This window comes from Helicoverpa armigera, chromosome 24, assembly GCF_030705265.1.
Source record: "Helicoverpa armigera isolate CAAS_96S chromosome 24, ASM3070526v1, whole genome shotgun sequence".
Classification (NCBI taxonomy): Eukaryota; Metazoa; Arthropoda; class Insecta; order Lepidoptera; family Noctuidae; genus Helicoverpa; species Helicoverpa armigera.
This window is the reverse complement of record NC_087143.1, coordinates 7,323,576-7,341,931: the sequence shown is the minus strand read 5'-3', so window position 1 is coordinate 7,341,931 and position 18,356 is coordinate 7,323,576. Positions and strand designations below refer to the sequence as shown.

The window sequence follows — 18,356 nt, the reverse complement described above, 5'->3', positions numbered from 1 at the left end:
ATTGTTAATAATCAATATTAATCTATAATAGGGAAATATTAAAACTAGGTATGAATACATTGTTAGTTGTCTATTTTATAGGTTTTTAATAAAAACATTCTTTGTAGGTGGTCCTTACCTTACTTATATTATTATAAATACGAAAGTAAATAAGCCTTTATTATACTTTCAACGTGATATTGGTATTTATTGAAAGAATTTAAAATAAGTTTTCTCCGGATTTTTATGAAATACATAGTAGCAAAAGTGACTCAAAATAGAGTGGGAAATAGCATGAAGCTGATCTTTAATATTATACGGTCTGTTCCCCTAATGCATTTAATATATAATATAATGCACTTTCGAAGTCAAAAATTATCTTATCATAACCATTACAAAAACACGTAAGTACACACTAGTAGGTAAGGTTAGCTGCGAGTCTAAAAAAGTAATATCAGATTGTATAAAGTCAGTAGTTTATAATCTACCTAAACACAAACAAACATTTTACCTCTTACCTTTACCTTTAAATCAAGTAGGTATACATAAAAGGTCATATGCCTAGCAACCTCTACGCATAAACCTATGCAATAAATATGCAAGATATCGATGAAGCATGCATATGCTAATTATTATAAGCATGAATAAATGGCTTAAACAAACAGTATATAACAGATTAATAAGTCTAACTGTTAAGTAAATTACATGGGCAGTCAATATATCGCATTAATTTTGTCATAATCAATTAAAGTATTACTGAAGTCGTGGTTGAATAATTATAAATGTAAATAAACTTATTTACATTTGGTTATATTTAAAACAGTATTGACAGTTAAGTTTCGTATGCGCATAATTATTTACGCTGTTTTTTCATGAACTACGAAAGGTTTTCATAGAATCCTAGAAAATGATGTCTAAAATATGTCGAAGAAACAGCCTAGAAGGCCGTGAATACTAAGATCCCTCAGAAATGTATGAAAGCCAAATAAATGCTGTACTGATACCGAAATGGCATATATGAATGCGATGTGCGATGATAATGCAAGCTAAATTCGGAAGAAGAACCTAAGGAAAATATTATCATACACCAAATTATGCCATCTCAATATTAAATTAAAACCTATACCTACTCAAATTATCCAAGACCAATAACCAAATTCACCCAATATACTACCTAATCAAGTAAACAAACACTCACTAAACACTTCATACTGATTACAAAACAGTAGAAGTCTAAATGTCTAGCCGATCCAGGTCGTAGCCAAGGCTAGGCTATGACGGTGCGTCAGGAATCCGTGTAGGCGAGATCACGTTGTCACTGACATGTTAGCCTTAATGCGTAGTGATGGGCTGTTGATGTCGATAAACTGTGTGAAGGTTAGATTTTTATCGATATTTTTTGTGATTTTTTCACATCAAAATATGTATATCTTATTTTTATGGGAAAAGATTCGCATCGATCTATCGATGTCGATCATGTTTGTGAAACAGTGCGATAGAACGGTCTTAAATAAACCTCTTTTAAATCAACAATCCATAGTGTTTATTTATAGCTTCAAATCTGTCTGTTTAAGATAATAATGATGGTGGAAAAATAATGGTATATTAAACACTATAATTTTCAAATAAAATCGTTAGGATAATAAAACATTAGCTAAGGATAAAATTATCCTGCACTCATTATTGCACGCTTTCTGAAACTACACTGCACTATCTCGTAAAAGTCCCATTTTAAATAGTTAAATATCTGTCGTATAGATTTTACACCGCAATGAAATTAAAATTTACAATGGCAATCAAAACCTGGAATCGTTAGAAAAAAGAGCACTTTAGTTAAAACCACAGCCTATTAAGCCATAATTTACCTTAGATAATAACAAAGACAGCTGACATTATAAATTTAATATCTATTAAATTTTTTATAGCCACATAAAGTCGTAACACTCGTAACGTACGTTTTATAGGCACTCTAACGTCGCGAGTGAAATATCGATAGAATTTTATCGAGTGTTCACATCACTAGTATATGGCGATATCACGAAATGTACTTGGTTTTAGCCGTGATTTTGGTCGTGTTGTATAATGTTTTTACATGAATATACGTTGTAAAATTAATATAGGTTTTGCTATAGTTTGTGTCAAACTGGATCCGGGTAAATTGTAGTAAGTATTACACAATAAATAAAAATTTATAGAAAGACTTCTTCCAAAGGTTTTGAAATCAATGTGTAAAGATTTTATTTAAGTTCCGTTTAAAATGAGCATAGCAATCACAAAGTAAATAGCCTTAACTCAAACCATATTCGTTTTATCGACCTAAATATCAATTTAAGACCTATCTTAGCAATTACACCACTGAACCAGTTATATAGGTATCTTCCTCCAAAAAAAAATGTTCTATAAACAAACACACAAGCCTACAATTTTATAACAAAACATAAACATTATATCGTGTGCTATATGCCGTAAAAGGTTATGCATGCTAAATTAAACATGACAGCACGCATTTTTATGCATATCATTATACCCATAAATAGATACTTCGATAGATATAGGTACACATAATATCATATACATATTTTATCCATATCTTTTGGAAGTAGAATAGCGTGTAAACGCTATTCTAATAGCGTGTAAAGAGATTCGTACTGAGAAGTATTATCACCCCATAATCGTCTGCGTAGCCTATTCCCAATTATTTTGGTGGTGGCTAGTATTTTACGAGGAGCTACTGCCTATCTGACTTCCTCGACCAAGTTACCCGGGCAACCCGATGATAGCTTTTGTTAAGACTTGCTTTCGGAATTTCTAACGACTGACAAAGATATTCAAATGACAGATGACATCCACCAATTTGCGACGCTCTATGGCCTAAATGTTAGTCGAAACTTAGAAGCTGAAAATGATTTCTGAAATTCACAAGACCCTCTATAACGAATATAGTATCACCCATTTAAGTGCCTCACTAAATCTGCCCCATAATGAATAGGTCATCTACACGAAGACCTACCAACTGTTCAAATGTTTTCAGTTGACTTCTATCTATCTGATTAGTAAATATAGCGGCTTGACGTATCTTCCATACAAAAGCTATCAAAAAAACATATTCTTCAGATAAAAATCTGGCGATTTGAAAATCGGCCCGTTTTCACGAAACATCCCTTAACGTTTCCCTAACTAAGTGTCACTTAGAGTAAGGACTTCCCCAATAATAAGGTTATAAGAGAAACTTAAACTTTGGTGAAAACGAAATTTGTATTAAGTGTGCCCTAAATGCTCTTAGGGGATCCCTAAATTTAGGTATTTGTTGATGAAACTATTTATTTCTTTAACTGCTATCTGGTATTCCTCTTTTTGTGTGAATAAACGCTTTTTCCTTTCTTTGTTTCAATTTGTCTTCAAAACTAAGTTACAGCAGTATCGTCTCTCCGTCGCATTCCCGGCATAACATTTTCGCTCACTTGCACATTTGATAGACATAATGGTATTATTAGCGAATAACGCCGGTTTTGTACGGAATTAGAGATTTGAAAGAAAAAAAGTATTTGCTTTTTTCCGTAGTATGAAAATACATATATGTATTGAAAATCAAATACGAGTCCAAGAGTAGTTTTTTTGGAGATTAAAAAAAAACCTTTATAAGACAAAAAATAGGATGAAAAACTTTGGTAGGACAAGTACCTATTACAATTACCTCCCCTTTTCCATCTGAAACTTTATTGTACGTAGGTACCAACTTACTAACGACTAAACAAGATAACTTTGTCAAATGTTTAAATCGCTTAAAGCAGTAGTAGAAATCTAACAGTTTTTCTCTCTTTCCTTCCTTTACGCTCTGATGTTCTCTGCGAATGACTTCACAATAGTCAAAATATACGAACAAGACACTATGTATTACAGATTTGCGAAGAGTCAAATGGTTGAATTCAAAAAGGCAAAGATATTTGACGAGATTTGTACCCACCTACAGCAGTTGTGTTCCCAACTACTTTTATGGACGCAGCTCCATAATTAAACCAATTAATTACAAAAATAACTGGACAATATAATATTACTTCATTAGCATATAACTTCTTGTCATTCAGGAGTCGATTATCAGACAGGCGAGAGGAACTTTAAAAATAAAACACTACTTACTGGTTACGTGGTTTAGAGTTCCGTAGGATTTGTAAGAAAACCATTTCGTTTGAATTACGGAAGGTCAATTTAGAATCATGGTGTTTTCAAGACTGAGGTTCTGAACGCATGTTTATTTATTTTTAAGACATGTAAAGATAAACAACCAATGTACTAAAATTATGCTAGGTGTGCTAATAATTTCGTAACGAATACTGGAAAATTGGTGTTGAAAAAACTCAAAATATGTATGACAGCACATATCACGTAGGCATATCTAATCATCATTTGGGAATACCGTATACATATTTCGTAATGGTCAGTGGTTTTGTTTATGAGAATATGTACAAGGTGACTCAAAAAAGGTATCGTACCAGCTAGTGGAGTGTAAAAATATAGGTACCAAAATGTATAAATAAAACGTCGATCAATATTCAAATTCAAGTCACCATATTTAGAAATCATCATTCATCATTAATTTAAGAGCTCAGCTCTTGTCGGTATAGCTCCTTCCATTTATGTATTTTTAGAAATACCAACCCAAAAATTTGGGTTCTGTAGGGAACCCACATTTCATTCCCACTGTTCACTCACTCCTTAGCTACTACTTATTTTTTTCCACACTTGTATACCTGTTCGCGACTGTACGCAATGCACTGCTCGAGTTACAAGCGAGCGTCATATTGTAGACGGGGCATAAAAATAAAAGTAATAGTGTTATGTTACCGACTGTACAGGTACGGAGAAAGGTGTTGGTTGATCAATTAAGTGGTTTGAAGCTGGGAATTCTGATGTCTATTGTTTTCTTGAGGTATCGGGTTTCTATGACTATATCTATACTGGTGTGAAGATAAAGAGTTTGCTGTTTTAACTTTACTTAACTCTGTTAATTAGCCAAAGTTCAGATTTGTAGATGTCATAATCTGCAAAACCTTTTCCTCCGAGCCTTTTTCCCAACTATGTTGGGGTCGGCTTTTTCCAACTACATATATTTACTGAGGAGTTTGTTCAACCGTTTGTTTCCAGCAAAAACACATAGAAAGTGATAAAGGGCGGGCGTTGTTGGGGGCTGTCTTTTGAACTTCTGACCTTCAAAAAGTGCTGATTTTCAACCTACATTGAATAAATGACTTTATATTGAGGATGGCTTCCAGTCTAACCGGATGCAGCTGAGTGCAAATGTTTTACATGGAGTGAACAACTGCTTACCTGGGAACTAGACAAGATGGTGTCTCGATATACCTATTTTTCAAGAAAATTGTGCAGCGCGAAAAATTATAATGTATATAAAAATATGGACAGACATTCAAATTAATATAGGTATGACATAACGGTGACTAATATCCAATAGTACCGGTATACCAATAGGCTTCAAATATGGTGCGGAACGATTATACCTGATGAGAATATAATTAGAATATTATTGACAAGGCTAGTGATGACTGATGATTAAGCCTCACAGTGGATTCAGACTGGCGAATTTTCCGCTCGATTTTTAACCTATTTATTTATAGGTGGTAGTTGTCATTTGTTTGCTTCCTAGCAAATTAAGACAAAATTAAATCACTCATTCGCTAGATTGTAATTTTTTCAATGCTGTTATCGCATTCATATTAACAGTAAAAAATGTTTGCTTGCTTGTGATTCGTCGTTTGAAAATCTGAGGGGAAAATCCAATGTTCCGCCAATGTAAGTTTTGTCAACCGTCAAAACCTAATGGCAGGAGACTTTCAAGTCCGCTTGACGTCCTCAGATAAGTAATTGTAACAACGACTCAACGAAATAATGGAGTCGCTGCAAGTGCGGTCAGCAGTTGCAGTCGGTAGCTAGAATTCAAAACGCACCTGAAATTTCTGCCACAATACAAACCATTTTTTTTATAATTATTTTAGTGCTTGATAAAAAATATTTGCAATCAAATGTTCAGTTGATTGAACAGGCGAACTGACAAACATTTGCCAGTAAAACTTTTCGTACCATATGGCAAGTACACTCCCCACAAGAATGCATGACAAACCATTTATAAAGCCGTTAAGCCGGACAATAATTAATGACGCATTAAATAAGTCATTTAGTTAACAATTTGCGTTTAACTTGAGATAACTGTAAGCGACAGTTAGTACTTAACTTTGAGCCTGAGTTTAAGTACAGGAGTTAAGTAACGGTAGATTGAGATAAGGTTGTGACGTCATATATGTTTTAGACATATGTTTTATGTAATAGTAAATGCGCTTGTCGGTTTTAGTGTGGTTAAAAGCAAAAAGTAGTTTTGCAGAAAACTGGGTGAAAATCAGCAGTTTTCACTGTTAAGTAAGGTAAATCTGTCTGTTGCACGTTCACACGGAAATTACTGAACCAATATTAATGTTTGGTTATCTTCCGCAATAAATTAAATCATCATCATCATCCTCATGCCCTTATCCCAATTTCATTTGGGGTCGGTGCAGCATGTTTTCTCCTTTCATACTTTTCTATCTGCCGTCATCTCCCAAGTAACATTCTTTCTAATCTTTCACTTTCTTTCTTTCACTTTCACACAATCCATCCATCGTTTCTTCGGTCGTCCTCTTCCCCTGTACCACGTATATCCGTCCACGTTCATACTCATCACCTTCCTCACAACATGACTCTCATTCCTCCGCATCACATGCCCACATCATGACAGGTTTCCATGCACCCAAATTCACACAGTATTTTTTGCAAGAAAATTGATAAATATTAATCTACTTCCGAAATCTTTTAATAGGTACAACTCGCACTTGGCATATTAGCATAAACTTCACAGTCACGGTCATTGAACTCGCCGATGACACATTAATTAGACTATTTGTCCCACTTCACACGTATTAATTATTATTTATTTTTAAATGGCCACCATTTTCGGAAACGGCGATTAGTATAATGAGTGATTCCGGACTTTCCCATTTAATATGGAAAGATAGTGATCGCTATGGATTAGTCATTAGTGTAGTCGTTGGTAGGCGAAATATCTAGGATTTTGGATTTTGTAAATTGCTACTCCGATAGTTTCGTTATAATCAGATCTAGGTCAGAAAATCTTCAAAAATATTTTTTACAAAAAATTACGTTCAATATTATAAAAGGGAGTTTGTGAATTTGGATGATTCGTTCCGTTGTGATGAAATTAGCTGTTTTATTCAAGTACGTTTAGTATTTCGTTCATTATGAAGTGGAAACCTCGGGCGTATGCTACCTAATCCATTTTTCGTAATCACCACAAAGATCTTGCCTGCCAGAAATTGAAACCTTTCAGAATAACCAAGCATATAAAACGTTAATACGAAACATTTTCTAGCACCATGCTATTAGTACCTAATGCTGAGGTACATTAATGGACATACGTAGATACCTACCTAATCAAACCTTTACCAACAGTTACCACTTTGACCCTAACCACAACAATCCTACATATTTCCACGTGAAGCCCCAAGCACTGCCGAGTGCCGACCCCACTTACCAAATGACACACACATCTCAAAGTCGACTCATCTGTGTAATTTAGCGTTTGACCGGGGCATCGAACTTGTACCTTCGCGGAAACCATTATCCCTTAGGCACCGAAACGGTTAACGGAACTCAAAATACCATTCGTACTGTCATATTTTAGGACTAGAGATAGTACTGTGGTAATATTAGTTGGTTATTGCGAAATGTTTAAGCAATCGTAGCTGGTTTCCTCCGGTTTCAACTCTGAACCTGAATGATGTTTCATGCATGCGAATAAATAGACTATAACTTTGTGATATTCCCAAAATACTTATATTTTCAAAGTATGTTTGAAACTTCACTGATTATCCAAGAATATCGTGAGGAAACCTGGACTTACGAACTGCAAACCAACTCTTTTAGAAAAGTGTGGTAGGTAGTCATCATACCTTTTCTATATGTATAAGAAGAGGCCTTTATCCTTTGAAAGTTTTTCGCATATCCTCTTATTAAGATTTCACGAATAAAGTACTTAGCTTTCGTCAGCGTAGTAGACAATAACTTACCTCAATAAAGGGACTATCTAACACTGAAAATCTCAAAACGCTCTAGTAGTTCCTAAAATTTTACGTGTTCAAGCAATCCAAGAAACCAACTCTTCAGCTTTTTAATATTAGCACTAATTTAGGTTAAAAATCAACATTGCCCAATTTGGGACAATAACCAAACATATAGCTAAATCCTCATATAATTCCAACAACTTTATTGTTCCCAGTTAAGCCCACCACCATTATTACATGACATAAAGATACAAACAATCTGCTCATGAAGGCACAATCCTCTATAGAGCACTAAGCATAACTTTCACGTGGGTGACGGGTCGGCTTCGAACCCGCTACCCACCGCTGATTTACCTTTACACGGAAACTACACAAAAGTGAGATTGGCAGAAGGTAAACATTTTGGCAAATACGTAATCTAAGAAGAAGAAGGGATAACATTTTTTTTTATTATTCTTTTGTACCACTCCGTTTTGTAAGCACTTCTATTTTGGGAATCTTTTGCTGTTGGGAAGGTATCTATACTATCCACAAGTAATAGAGGCTATATTTTATAGAGACGTGGGTGAAAATGCTGAGATTGCTGAGTCTACGGGAAACTGCTAGTCGAGAGTAAAACAAGAAATCAAAACAGTGTATTATTAGCAGGATTCCATTTTTCGTGCATTTACTTCCAAACTACTCGCTTTGAGAAAATCCTCTCTTACCTATATAGCTAGAGAATTTCCTCGTTGGCTTAAACGCGCTAACCTCCAAAACTATTAAACTGATTGGAAGTGTGTTAGAGGTAGATAGCCCATTTACCAAGAAAGGCTGCAAGCTACTTTTTATCCCGGTACGATATGTACGGTGCAACAACTGGTGAAATGCATTTTGAACAGTCTACTTAGTCTTCTGAATGAAACTGTTGTTTGGCACAAAACATAAATCTCCAGTTTTATCAATCCCCCGATGTGTTTATTTGGTCTTCCGCATCTCAGCAACAATAATAGAAATATTTCGTAACAACTGTTTGTTGGTTTGACTTAGATATCTCGTCTGTGTTAAATCAATCGGCGTTTATCTGATTTGTGGAAAGTTATAACTATGAAGTCTGCCATTAAAATTATTGTTTTGATATTGATAAAGTTTCTTGTGAAAGTAAAGGTACTCATGATTTATCCTCAGTTTCGGCTAGCCTGGTGAAATTACCTAACGCACTGATTAAAATGTAACCTATAGCCTTTCGAGATTCTACATAAATGAGTTATCTAACATTGAAACATTTCTGAATCTATCACTCGTAGTTTGTTCTGATTTAGTGATATATTGGATTGAATTGAACGAAGCGAGTCACTCTGACTAACAGTACAATGTCACTCGCGGATTCGAAAGGATATAAAGATACAAAAGAGTGATACATATCCCAGTGATCAAAAGATACATATCAATCTTTTCTTTTCAATGATACGTTTTTCCCATGTCTAAGTGGTATAACTAAACAAACTCTTCAGCTTGTTTTAGCACAATATAAAAAATACACTATGATATTAGTACAAAAGAATTTACAGGTTATCCTTCCTACCAAATCAACTTCTAATTACTAGGGCTCACCCATCCATCATCGGATTACCTATGTAACTGAGTTGAGAAGGTCAGATAGGCAATCACTGCAATACACTGGTACTAAACCACACCTCAACAAAGCCGCGATAAGGCTAAGACAAAGACAAACTTTTGTCTTAGAAAAAACTGAACACTAAAATTAAATAACACTCATCCCGTTACAGTTACTTTAACTATGAACCCGTAACCATTGCGTATACATCCGAAATTCATATTGTTTGCGTTGACCTTAACGAGTCGAGAATTACTTAGAAAAATAAATCTGTTATAACTTGGCAAGTTCGTATTGGACGCTCGAGTTTTAATGTCAAACATGGTATTGACGATGGATGAAGGAGGAATGTTTTTGAAATATTTTAAAGTTTCTTTAAATGTTTTATATGCGCAAATGTCAGGAAAAAGTACATATAAAAAGCCACTACTACTGGAAGATTTGATAGGGAAAAGTCGCTTAAAATGTATGTGTTCAAACTCTTGTTTTGTAGTGTATTATAGTTTGCCAATGAAGTTAGTAATAATAATTTATTAACTTACACTTGATATTATTATTTTTATCACTGGGTACTTTAAAATAATATTTTAAAATCCGCAAATAATCCGCTCATATTCTACTATGCCAACTAAACCAACACTCTTACCGTCACGACTGAGCTCGTCAACTTACAACAATAATACGGTTGCTAAATATCTAGCTGTCAGTTGTCACTTTCATCACTTCAACAATTGAAGAGTTGCGTAAGATTTGAGCATATTATACGTTTTTTTTTATAACTAACTTTGGCCTCTTTTTAACAGTATTCAGTTTGTAAAAGGTTAAGCGTGTTGAAGATGTCAAATGTGGTGATTGAATTAAATAAATAATATGCGAAATTAAATTGGCAACGTTGTTTGTATGAAGTGTGAAATCATTATCTTATTTTAATAAGCATGATTAATGATTTCTACTTTTTATCACGAAGAACTTCTGGCAATTATTAGAACAGTAGCTTTTATATCATGACAGCTAGGACCCACTAATTTAACGTACCTTCCGAAACATAGAGGAACTCATCATGACGAGAAGGTCACCCATCCACACACAGACCGCGCCAAGCGTTGCTTAACCTGATTCTCACATTGCCATTAATTTGATGTTCTTTGTTTAATTAATTGAACTTCACGTAGATAACTTCTGAACTTGATTATTCACACATTTATGTCGTCAAATATATCCAAAATTTTCTAAAGATGATATTCCAAGATTCTCACTCTACTTGAGACTTTACAAACACTTAGAAATACTTCAGTATGCCACACTATACCATAGCTAGTTAGTAAATACTTGACATATAAGTATATAGGTAAACACACAGATTTCGTAACAGTCAGGGTTATATAAATAAATGAGCACTGACCAGGCCTTTGAACTGACCATCCGTTTGTGGCCCAAGTGGTAAGAAACAGCGATCTTTTTATTCTGTAAAATATATTCAAATAACTATGTAATATTTTTCATTGGTAAGTTACTAATCTCATGTTATTCGTGTTCTTTTGCATCTGCTCAAGGGTAATTATTTTCATTGAATATTTCCAGAGCTAGAAAAGAAAGTGACAAAAAATTACTACTTACTCCTGCCAGTGATTTTACATGTGTCCCATGGGAACTGATCCACGCGTTCCGGATAAATATAGCCTTCTTCGCCGACCATCACGTTCGTCGTGTCTGAAGAAAATCCCACTAAGTTTTCTAGTGGGATATTTTTAGTTTCAACGCTCTGTATTAATGCGTTATACAAGTCATCAGCCGTACCTGAGGCCATTTCCAGCAAATCGAAGAATTCTGTTTTTATTTTAAATTCTTTGTCACAATATATCACTGTCATCGCACATTGTTTTTTTGTGCCAACATCAGTTGTTTCGTCCATTATTAGGCAAAAGAAATTACCGGGTTGTTTTAAATAATCATGCAAAGTACTTTGAAGACTGGGCCCTAAAATTTGTGTTACAACTGCTGTTGCTTTCGTACGACCCATCTTCATCTTCTGAGCAATTTTCGAATCGGGGCAAATGTCCGCTATTAAGCTAACTAGAGTGTCTGATAAGAGGAATGGTAAATTATTTGTAGCCAGCATTGCAGCAATTTTAAGCTCACCTCTTTTTACTGAGAGATCTTCATCTGATGGTTTTAATGATTCTTTAATATTTGATGTGGATTTAATGGCTTTCATTATTGATTTGTGTTTATCAGTTTCAGAGTGTCGTATCAAGTGCGGCTTGTGGTTGGGTAACGTAGTTTGACAGTATTTGCATTTTGCACTGATTGTGCCTTTAACTGTGTCTGAAACTAGCCACTCTGAAAGTTCTTTAATTTCTAACCATTTCTCGCTAAAACATATAAATGTTTTTCAGTCTTATCCGATGCTTTTTAGATTTGGTTGGAATATTTTTTTATGCTCTTCATTACTTGTTGCTATCTGGATTTCTTCATTTTCGTTACAAGTATCAAGTAAGGCTTGTGGTTTTTTTTTGTTAGATAGATTTGATTCGTCTAGCAAACTGAAGTCGTTGGAAGGATTTGATTCTTGTGGCTGGGTAGGTTTTATTATTATTAGTGCATCAGTACATGAAGGGCCAGGGATACTAGGACTTAAACATTTCTTCTTAGTTGAATGACCAGGTTTAGTAGGCTGGTTACTATTTTGAGAGCTATTATTATCAGGAGGGTCACGTTTTCGCTTCGTTATAAATCTGTCCATTTCCCAACACCTGCGTTTGGACAAAAAACATGCCATCCATCACACACAGCACCATGCAAAGGTACGGTAAGGTACGGATAGTTTAGTTTGAAAGGGAAGGTAAGTTTGCGTAATTCACTAAATAGAAACAATATAATATATAAGCATGTGACGGGTGGCGCCATCTGTTCATGAAAGTTTCTAGGCCAACTAACAATTTAAATAACTAAGATTTTCAATTGTCTTCATTTCTATCTGATACATTGTGTTCTGTGCATTCCGCAAACTTTTACTTCGACCGTTCACGGAGTATATACGGGTCATAAACAAACTTGGGTTTCAAAAATAAAAATAAAATCAAAGTCGTATTTTGTTTGGTTCGAATCAGCATTTATTTTGAGAAACATAAAATAATTATAATAAAAATATTCTCAGAGATCAAAGCTTTGATTTTAATTAGTTTTTCAATATTTTAATTTATAACTGTCCACAGAAAAGACTTCACAATCAACAGAAAAGACAAAAGTTGTAATTTGTCTAAATAATTCTAAACTAAATAAAAGAGTTTTATTAAAATTACAACAATCTGGCTGTATTAATCATCTTCACATAAAAAATGTCATAAAATAAACAATCCTCTCGTTTTGAAAAAATAATGAATTTATGTCCACAGAAGGGATTTATTTTCGGTTGACTTAAATCAAACATAATGTCAACCAAACTGAACGTAAAATAATATAGAAATAAACATAATGAGACATATCATATTGTTTTATTCGTCATCGCCACTATCAGTGTAGGGATCGACAAAAGGTTTTTGAGACTGCTTAGGTCGTACAATGAAGTCGCCTTCGCTGCTGCTGTCTGTGGGCAATGGATGACGATAGCGAGGTGTAAAAATAACATCAGAGTCATCAGAGTCTGAAAGGAACTTGGATCTCTCATCCTGCAGAGGTAAAGACACGTCTGAATCATCAGAGTCTGGCAGGAAACCAAATCTTTTACAGGGACGTGATGGGACATTATGAGAAGTACCTCCATCAGGTGTAATCTGATCTGACCTATAAGTTATTGTAGAAGCATTAGCCGTGTCTTCACTTCTCGGAGAAACGTTCCTTGCGTCAGCCATACTCAAGGGACTATGCGTTTGTGTATTATTGGACGGAACCTTTATCTGGCCAATTTCAAAATGCGGGCAAACAGCATTAGATGCACAAGACAGACAACTAAGCCTTCGGGCATGTAAAATATTTGGATCATTTTGATTCCAAGAAAGTTGATGTATCTTAAATGTCCCTTTATAAGCTTTCATCGCATTTTTATCTACTATTTCTTGAATGTCTTCAATATTTGGATCCCCAATTCCGTAGATCTCAATTCCTTTACAGTTCTCTTTTAGACATAACATAAGTGAGTCATAGTCAGACACATCTTTGCCCATCGCAACCGAACTGTCGCACAGCCTTTTTATGCAGCCACCTACTCCGTCTGGAGCACCTTTGCCATGCCCCTTTTCGCTATAGTGCCAAACAATATCGGTCACGTCATTTAATTCTCGACTAATGAATTTAACAATTAAAAGAAACATAGTTTTGTTTCGGTATTGGGTCGTTGGGCCGTCACTCAAAATATGTAGTTCTGTTAAATTTGGACTGAGTTCTTTAATTCGCTGTAGAATTGGTTTAAGGTGGGCACAGATCATAACAGGATCATGGCGTAAATTTTTTGAAATAGAACACATGGATGTAGTTTGGAAACCATTATTCGGAAATTCTGCCGCGCTATAATAAACGCAAGTATGAAGAGACAATTGAGGCTTCGAGCCACCAAAATGAGCCGACTGAACCTCAGCACTATACTTACAATTATAGTTTTCGGAAAAGTCTACATGCAACAAGCCTTTGGTAGACGTTAATTGTTGTTTAAATGTTTGTATTGATCTCATTTGATGAATCATATTAGCTACATGTTGCATGAATACTGGTAAATTTAAATGTAATAACTTCACTAGCGCACCTATCGTAGTTTTAACAGTTTCTTTAACACATTTCTTGCACTTTTCTGTACACCTTTGATAACTACATCCACGTCTTTTGTAACCCATCTATCATAAGTTATATAATCGTTTTCGGCAAAGTTATTAAAATCAATTTTCTTATAAAGACAGCTCTGACACTCTCTCTCTAAACATTTAGGAGTCAGTGTATTATTACAACACAATGCCTTAGCGGCATCGGATGCAGATCCGTAAGAAACAACTTTCGATTTTTGAAGTGATCGAATTATGTGATCATTATTTTCGTGTAACGTACAGAGACACGTGTTTCTTGAAGCTGCTTTTGGAAACAGAACCCAAAAAGGTCTATATCTCCTAAAAGTCTGATATGAAATATTAAATCCTGTTTTGAGTTTAAATATTATGTGTAAGTTTAAAAGTGTGTCATTTAGTAAACGAATTTGCCTTTTGCTTTTTTTCCTAGTTATTGTTTCATTTTTACCTGCAGTTAATCTACTATATTCGTCATTTATTAAAAAATCATGCACAGCTTTTCTTATATCCGTTTTCAAGACTTTATTTCTAGAACTCGACTTCGATGCTTTCTGTTTTCTTTCTTCTAGTCTTCGTATTCTCATTCTATACTTTTTAATTACCTTCCCCATCTGAAACACCTTTTTCTTTAAAGCCTCATTTTCAGCTTTTCTTGCTCTTTTATTTCGGGCAGCTACTGCACGTCCAGATTCAACTCGCGAGAGTGAGGAAGACGGACTTGCCGGTGGAGTATTTTCTTGTATAAGTGATTCAGTAGCTTTTCGCATCTTTAATAATTGTCGCCGTTTCTTCGATTTTTCGCGCCACATTTTTCTTATTTGCCGCTGTTGCCTCGGTGTAAACTGATCAATTGTTTTAATATCTCCTCTATCCTTTTTCTTATGGTATCTTTCTCTATCTTGTTTGCGTATCTCTTCAACAGCAGCTTCAGTTAACTTAGCCCGAGCTCGACGCATACTTAATTTTTTTTGTTCACGCCGTCTCATCTTTTTTTCTTCATCAGTAAGATTCTTTAGTGTATTTTTCTAGGCATTTTAATTTACTGAAACAATGACAATGAACCATGTACCCACACCAAGCCAAGCATTAAAAAGACATAACACGTAAATGCAACACAATATTGGTAAAAGTCCCATAATAAACATGACAATAAATATATTATACATGGCATAATATCCTATGCAAAGTAACAAAACAAATGCTCTAGCTGTTCAACACATAATTTGTTTGCAAAAGCAAGTTTTAGTCTTAATAGATGTCACTTCTGTGGACACAGTCTTTTCCGTGTCAATGTCCACAGAAAAGTCTACGTCCACAGAAGTGACTGTCTACGGAAAAGTTTGTCCACGGATGAGAAAATCAATCAAATCAAGCGTAAAACACGTCAAAATTTTAGGTTAGAATTTAAAAGCAATGCTTGTAAAATGGCGTCCCATAACAATTGATGTTAATAGATTTCCATAATATTTGATAAAACACTTACCGTGGTATCGAAGTCACAGAAAAGTCGCAATGATCTTTTATATTATACTGAAATAATCTTTGATTTAAGCAATTTTTGTTTTTTAATTGACGGAGCGCATGCAGACCGAAACCAAGGTATCTTAAACTGACAGCGATTGAAATGTTACCAGTTCAAATAAACAATTTAGGCTGCGTTCCAAATATTGAGAATTCAAACATTGTATATATTATGACCACGGAAAGAGTCGCGGACCTAATAACAAATTGTTCATGTATCATAATTTGAAGAAATTTTATTTAAATATTGTATAACAGTGGAAAAATGGATTTTGATTATATTAATAACGGTTAAAAGAGGTGATGTATTAGTATTTGTAAATTATTACATTTTAATTTTGATCATGAAGTTTGAAACCGCGTTTGGAAACGGTCCACGGAGGGGTACAAAAAGGATGTTTATATTTTAATATTTTTAAAACTAATAATTAAAATGTAAAAATTACCTGGTAAATTAATGGTGTACACTCATATTAAATAACTGTAAGTATAAATATGGTTGATTTACATTGTTTTAGTTAAGTTTGAGTCAACGCACACATAATTTTAATGTTCTGTTTATGACCCATACGTACACCATAATACAATATTAACAATTTTCTTATTAAAAATGTAGGTAAGTATAGGTAGAAAAAAAAGTTATGAAACAAAAAATATTAAAACGAAGTATAATTTATTATTTAATATAATAAGTTCAAATATTAGAATCACATGCATACATACAATTGGCTACTTGACAGCCTTCGAAAAAATATTTAAAAACTTACGTACGTTTATAATAAACCTCTTACAATTATGCTTTTACGAAAAAAAGCGTTATTTAATAGTAAAAAAAGTATTTATTAATTTAAAATTTACGCGAAAACAGCTGGTCACGTGACATTTGATGACGTCGCATTTCAAAAACGTCAATTTCTCGCCAATCAGTGAACGTTGTTTCAAACTAACAGATGACGTTTTGCTTGACATTTTCTGTGAGATGTGACGTCACAAGATGGCCGACCACGTTTCGAATCTTATAATCCACAGATAAAAAGGCAAATCTATTTTGCAAAAATAAAATATTTAAAATTTCTTTTGAAGCGAAATACCTATTGTGTAATTATATTATTTGGTTACAAGCTATCATATTGAACATATTTCATCGTTACAACTGTCAAATAGCCAATTACTTGAATGAATTTATGTGATATACGTAAATGCTCCGAAATTATCCAAATTTGGTTGTTATTTCACAAGATGGCAACCTCAATAAAACATTAAAAAAACAGGACGTACATTTTTCAACATCAAACTTATCTGTTTCGTTTTGACGCTAGTGGTGATTATTATTTTTAAATAATTTATTTAGATGTCAAACATTCGAGGCGATTAAATAAAGTTCTACCTTTGACCATCAGATCGGAACAGATAGTTCATAAAATTTTAAGTTTGTCAGTATCTATTTAATAATAATGGATAAAAGGCAATGAACCACACCTTGGCAGTGGTGATAAGAAAAGAAGTAGGATAATAGCATTGTCATCTAGTCATACAACTTTGCCTTCTTGCAGTGCAAACAAAAAACATGAAAAATGCAAACCATCATCAACATCAACTTACCTTGACTTAACTTTTCTTCCGTCTATAGATTCGTATTGTTTCGTCACACGTCGTACATACTTGTGAGAATGAGTTATCTTTAGTTCGATCTCGGTTCCAGACTGACTATAGACATCGGCGAACGGCGATAGTCCCGCAGACTATATTCTGTTTGCTCTGTTTTTTTTTTTAATTCATCGCTCCTGAGGAAGGAAGGCAAGGAATGTAATCCAAACAGCCAAGTCTTATTTGGATGGAAGAAAAAAGTTTTTTAAACGCAAATTCATAATGTTGACAAAACAGGAGAAGGCGATTTTTTTTTTACCCTTTGTAGTTTGCAGTAAAAAATAAATCACTAATATAGAAAAGGTACGAAAAAGGTACGGTCTACACTGAGGTACGGTTGTGGTACGGTTGTGTGATGAATAGTACGGAAAACCGTACTTTTTGGTACGGTCTGGCAACGCTGCTTCTTTTATAAATAAACTATCTAACTTTGAAGGAACTTTTCAAATCAAACTTTTATTTCTGGAAATTAGCGTGTTCAATCATACAAACAAACTTCAGATTTGAGTAGATTTTTCACCATGACTGGAAATCATTACTTTAAATCAACAAGTATCATTTTGTTCCTTGCATTCTTCTTAAAGAAAATAGAAAACATTGACCTTACAAATAAATCTCTCCCGCTACATCTCCTAACTTGTACCCCACATAGCGTCCCGTTAATGAGACAGTGACCGATATGTAGGTGAGAGGTCATACGTCTGTGTACCTACTGGC

The 18,356-nt window shown here is 34.3% G+C and overlaps 2 protein-coding genes and 1 long non-coding RNA gene across 5 annotated transcripts in view; 1 reads left to right on the top strand and 2 right to left on the bottom strand.

Moving 5' to 3' along the window:
* The window catches only part of LOC110371137 (uncharacterized), a 118,268-nt gene that overhangs the window by 67,528 nt on the left and 32,384 nt on the right, over window positions 1–18,356 (top strand). The window lies entirely within an intron of this gene.
* On the bottom strand, window positions 12,134–18,038 carry LOC126056153 (uncharacterized). Its single transcript, XR_010277693.1, has 3 exons — window positions 17,899–18,038; window positions 17,595–17,776; window positions 12,134–12,452 (listed from the first exon to the last, which is right to left on the bottom strand). It is a non-coding gene; the product is annotated as an uncharacterized LOC126056153 (long non-coding RNA).
* On the bottom strand, window positions 13,899–16,562 carry LOC126055265 (uncharacterized). Its single transcript, XM_049843817.2, has 2 exons — window positions 15,955–16,562; window positions 13,899–15,513 (listed from the first exon to the last, which is right to left on the bottom strand). Exon 2 carries the CDS (start codon window positions 15,455–15,457, stop codon window positions 14,438–14,440), a length of 1,020 nt encoding a protein of 339 aa, XP_049699774.2. The 5' UTR covers window positions 15,458–15,513; window positions 15,955–16,562; the 3' UTR covers window positions 13,899–14,437.

Bases quoted from the DNA above. Each gene is read 5' to 3' on its own strand.
- LOC126055265 (XM_049843817.2), bottom strand. From the start codon at position 15,457: ATGAGACGGCGTGAACAAAAAAAATTAAGTATGCGTCGAGCTCGGGCT.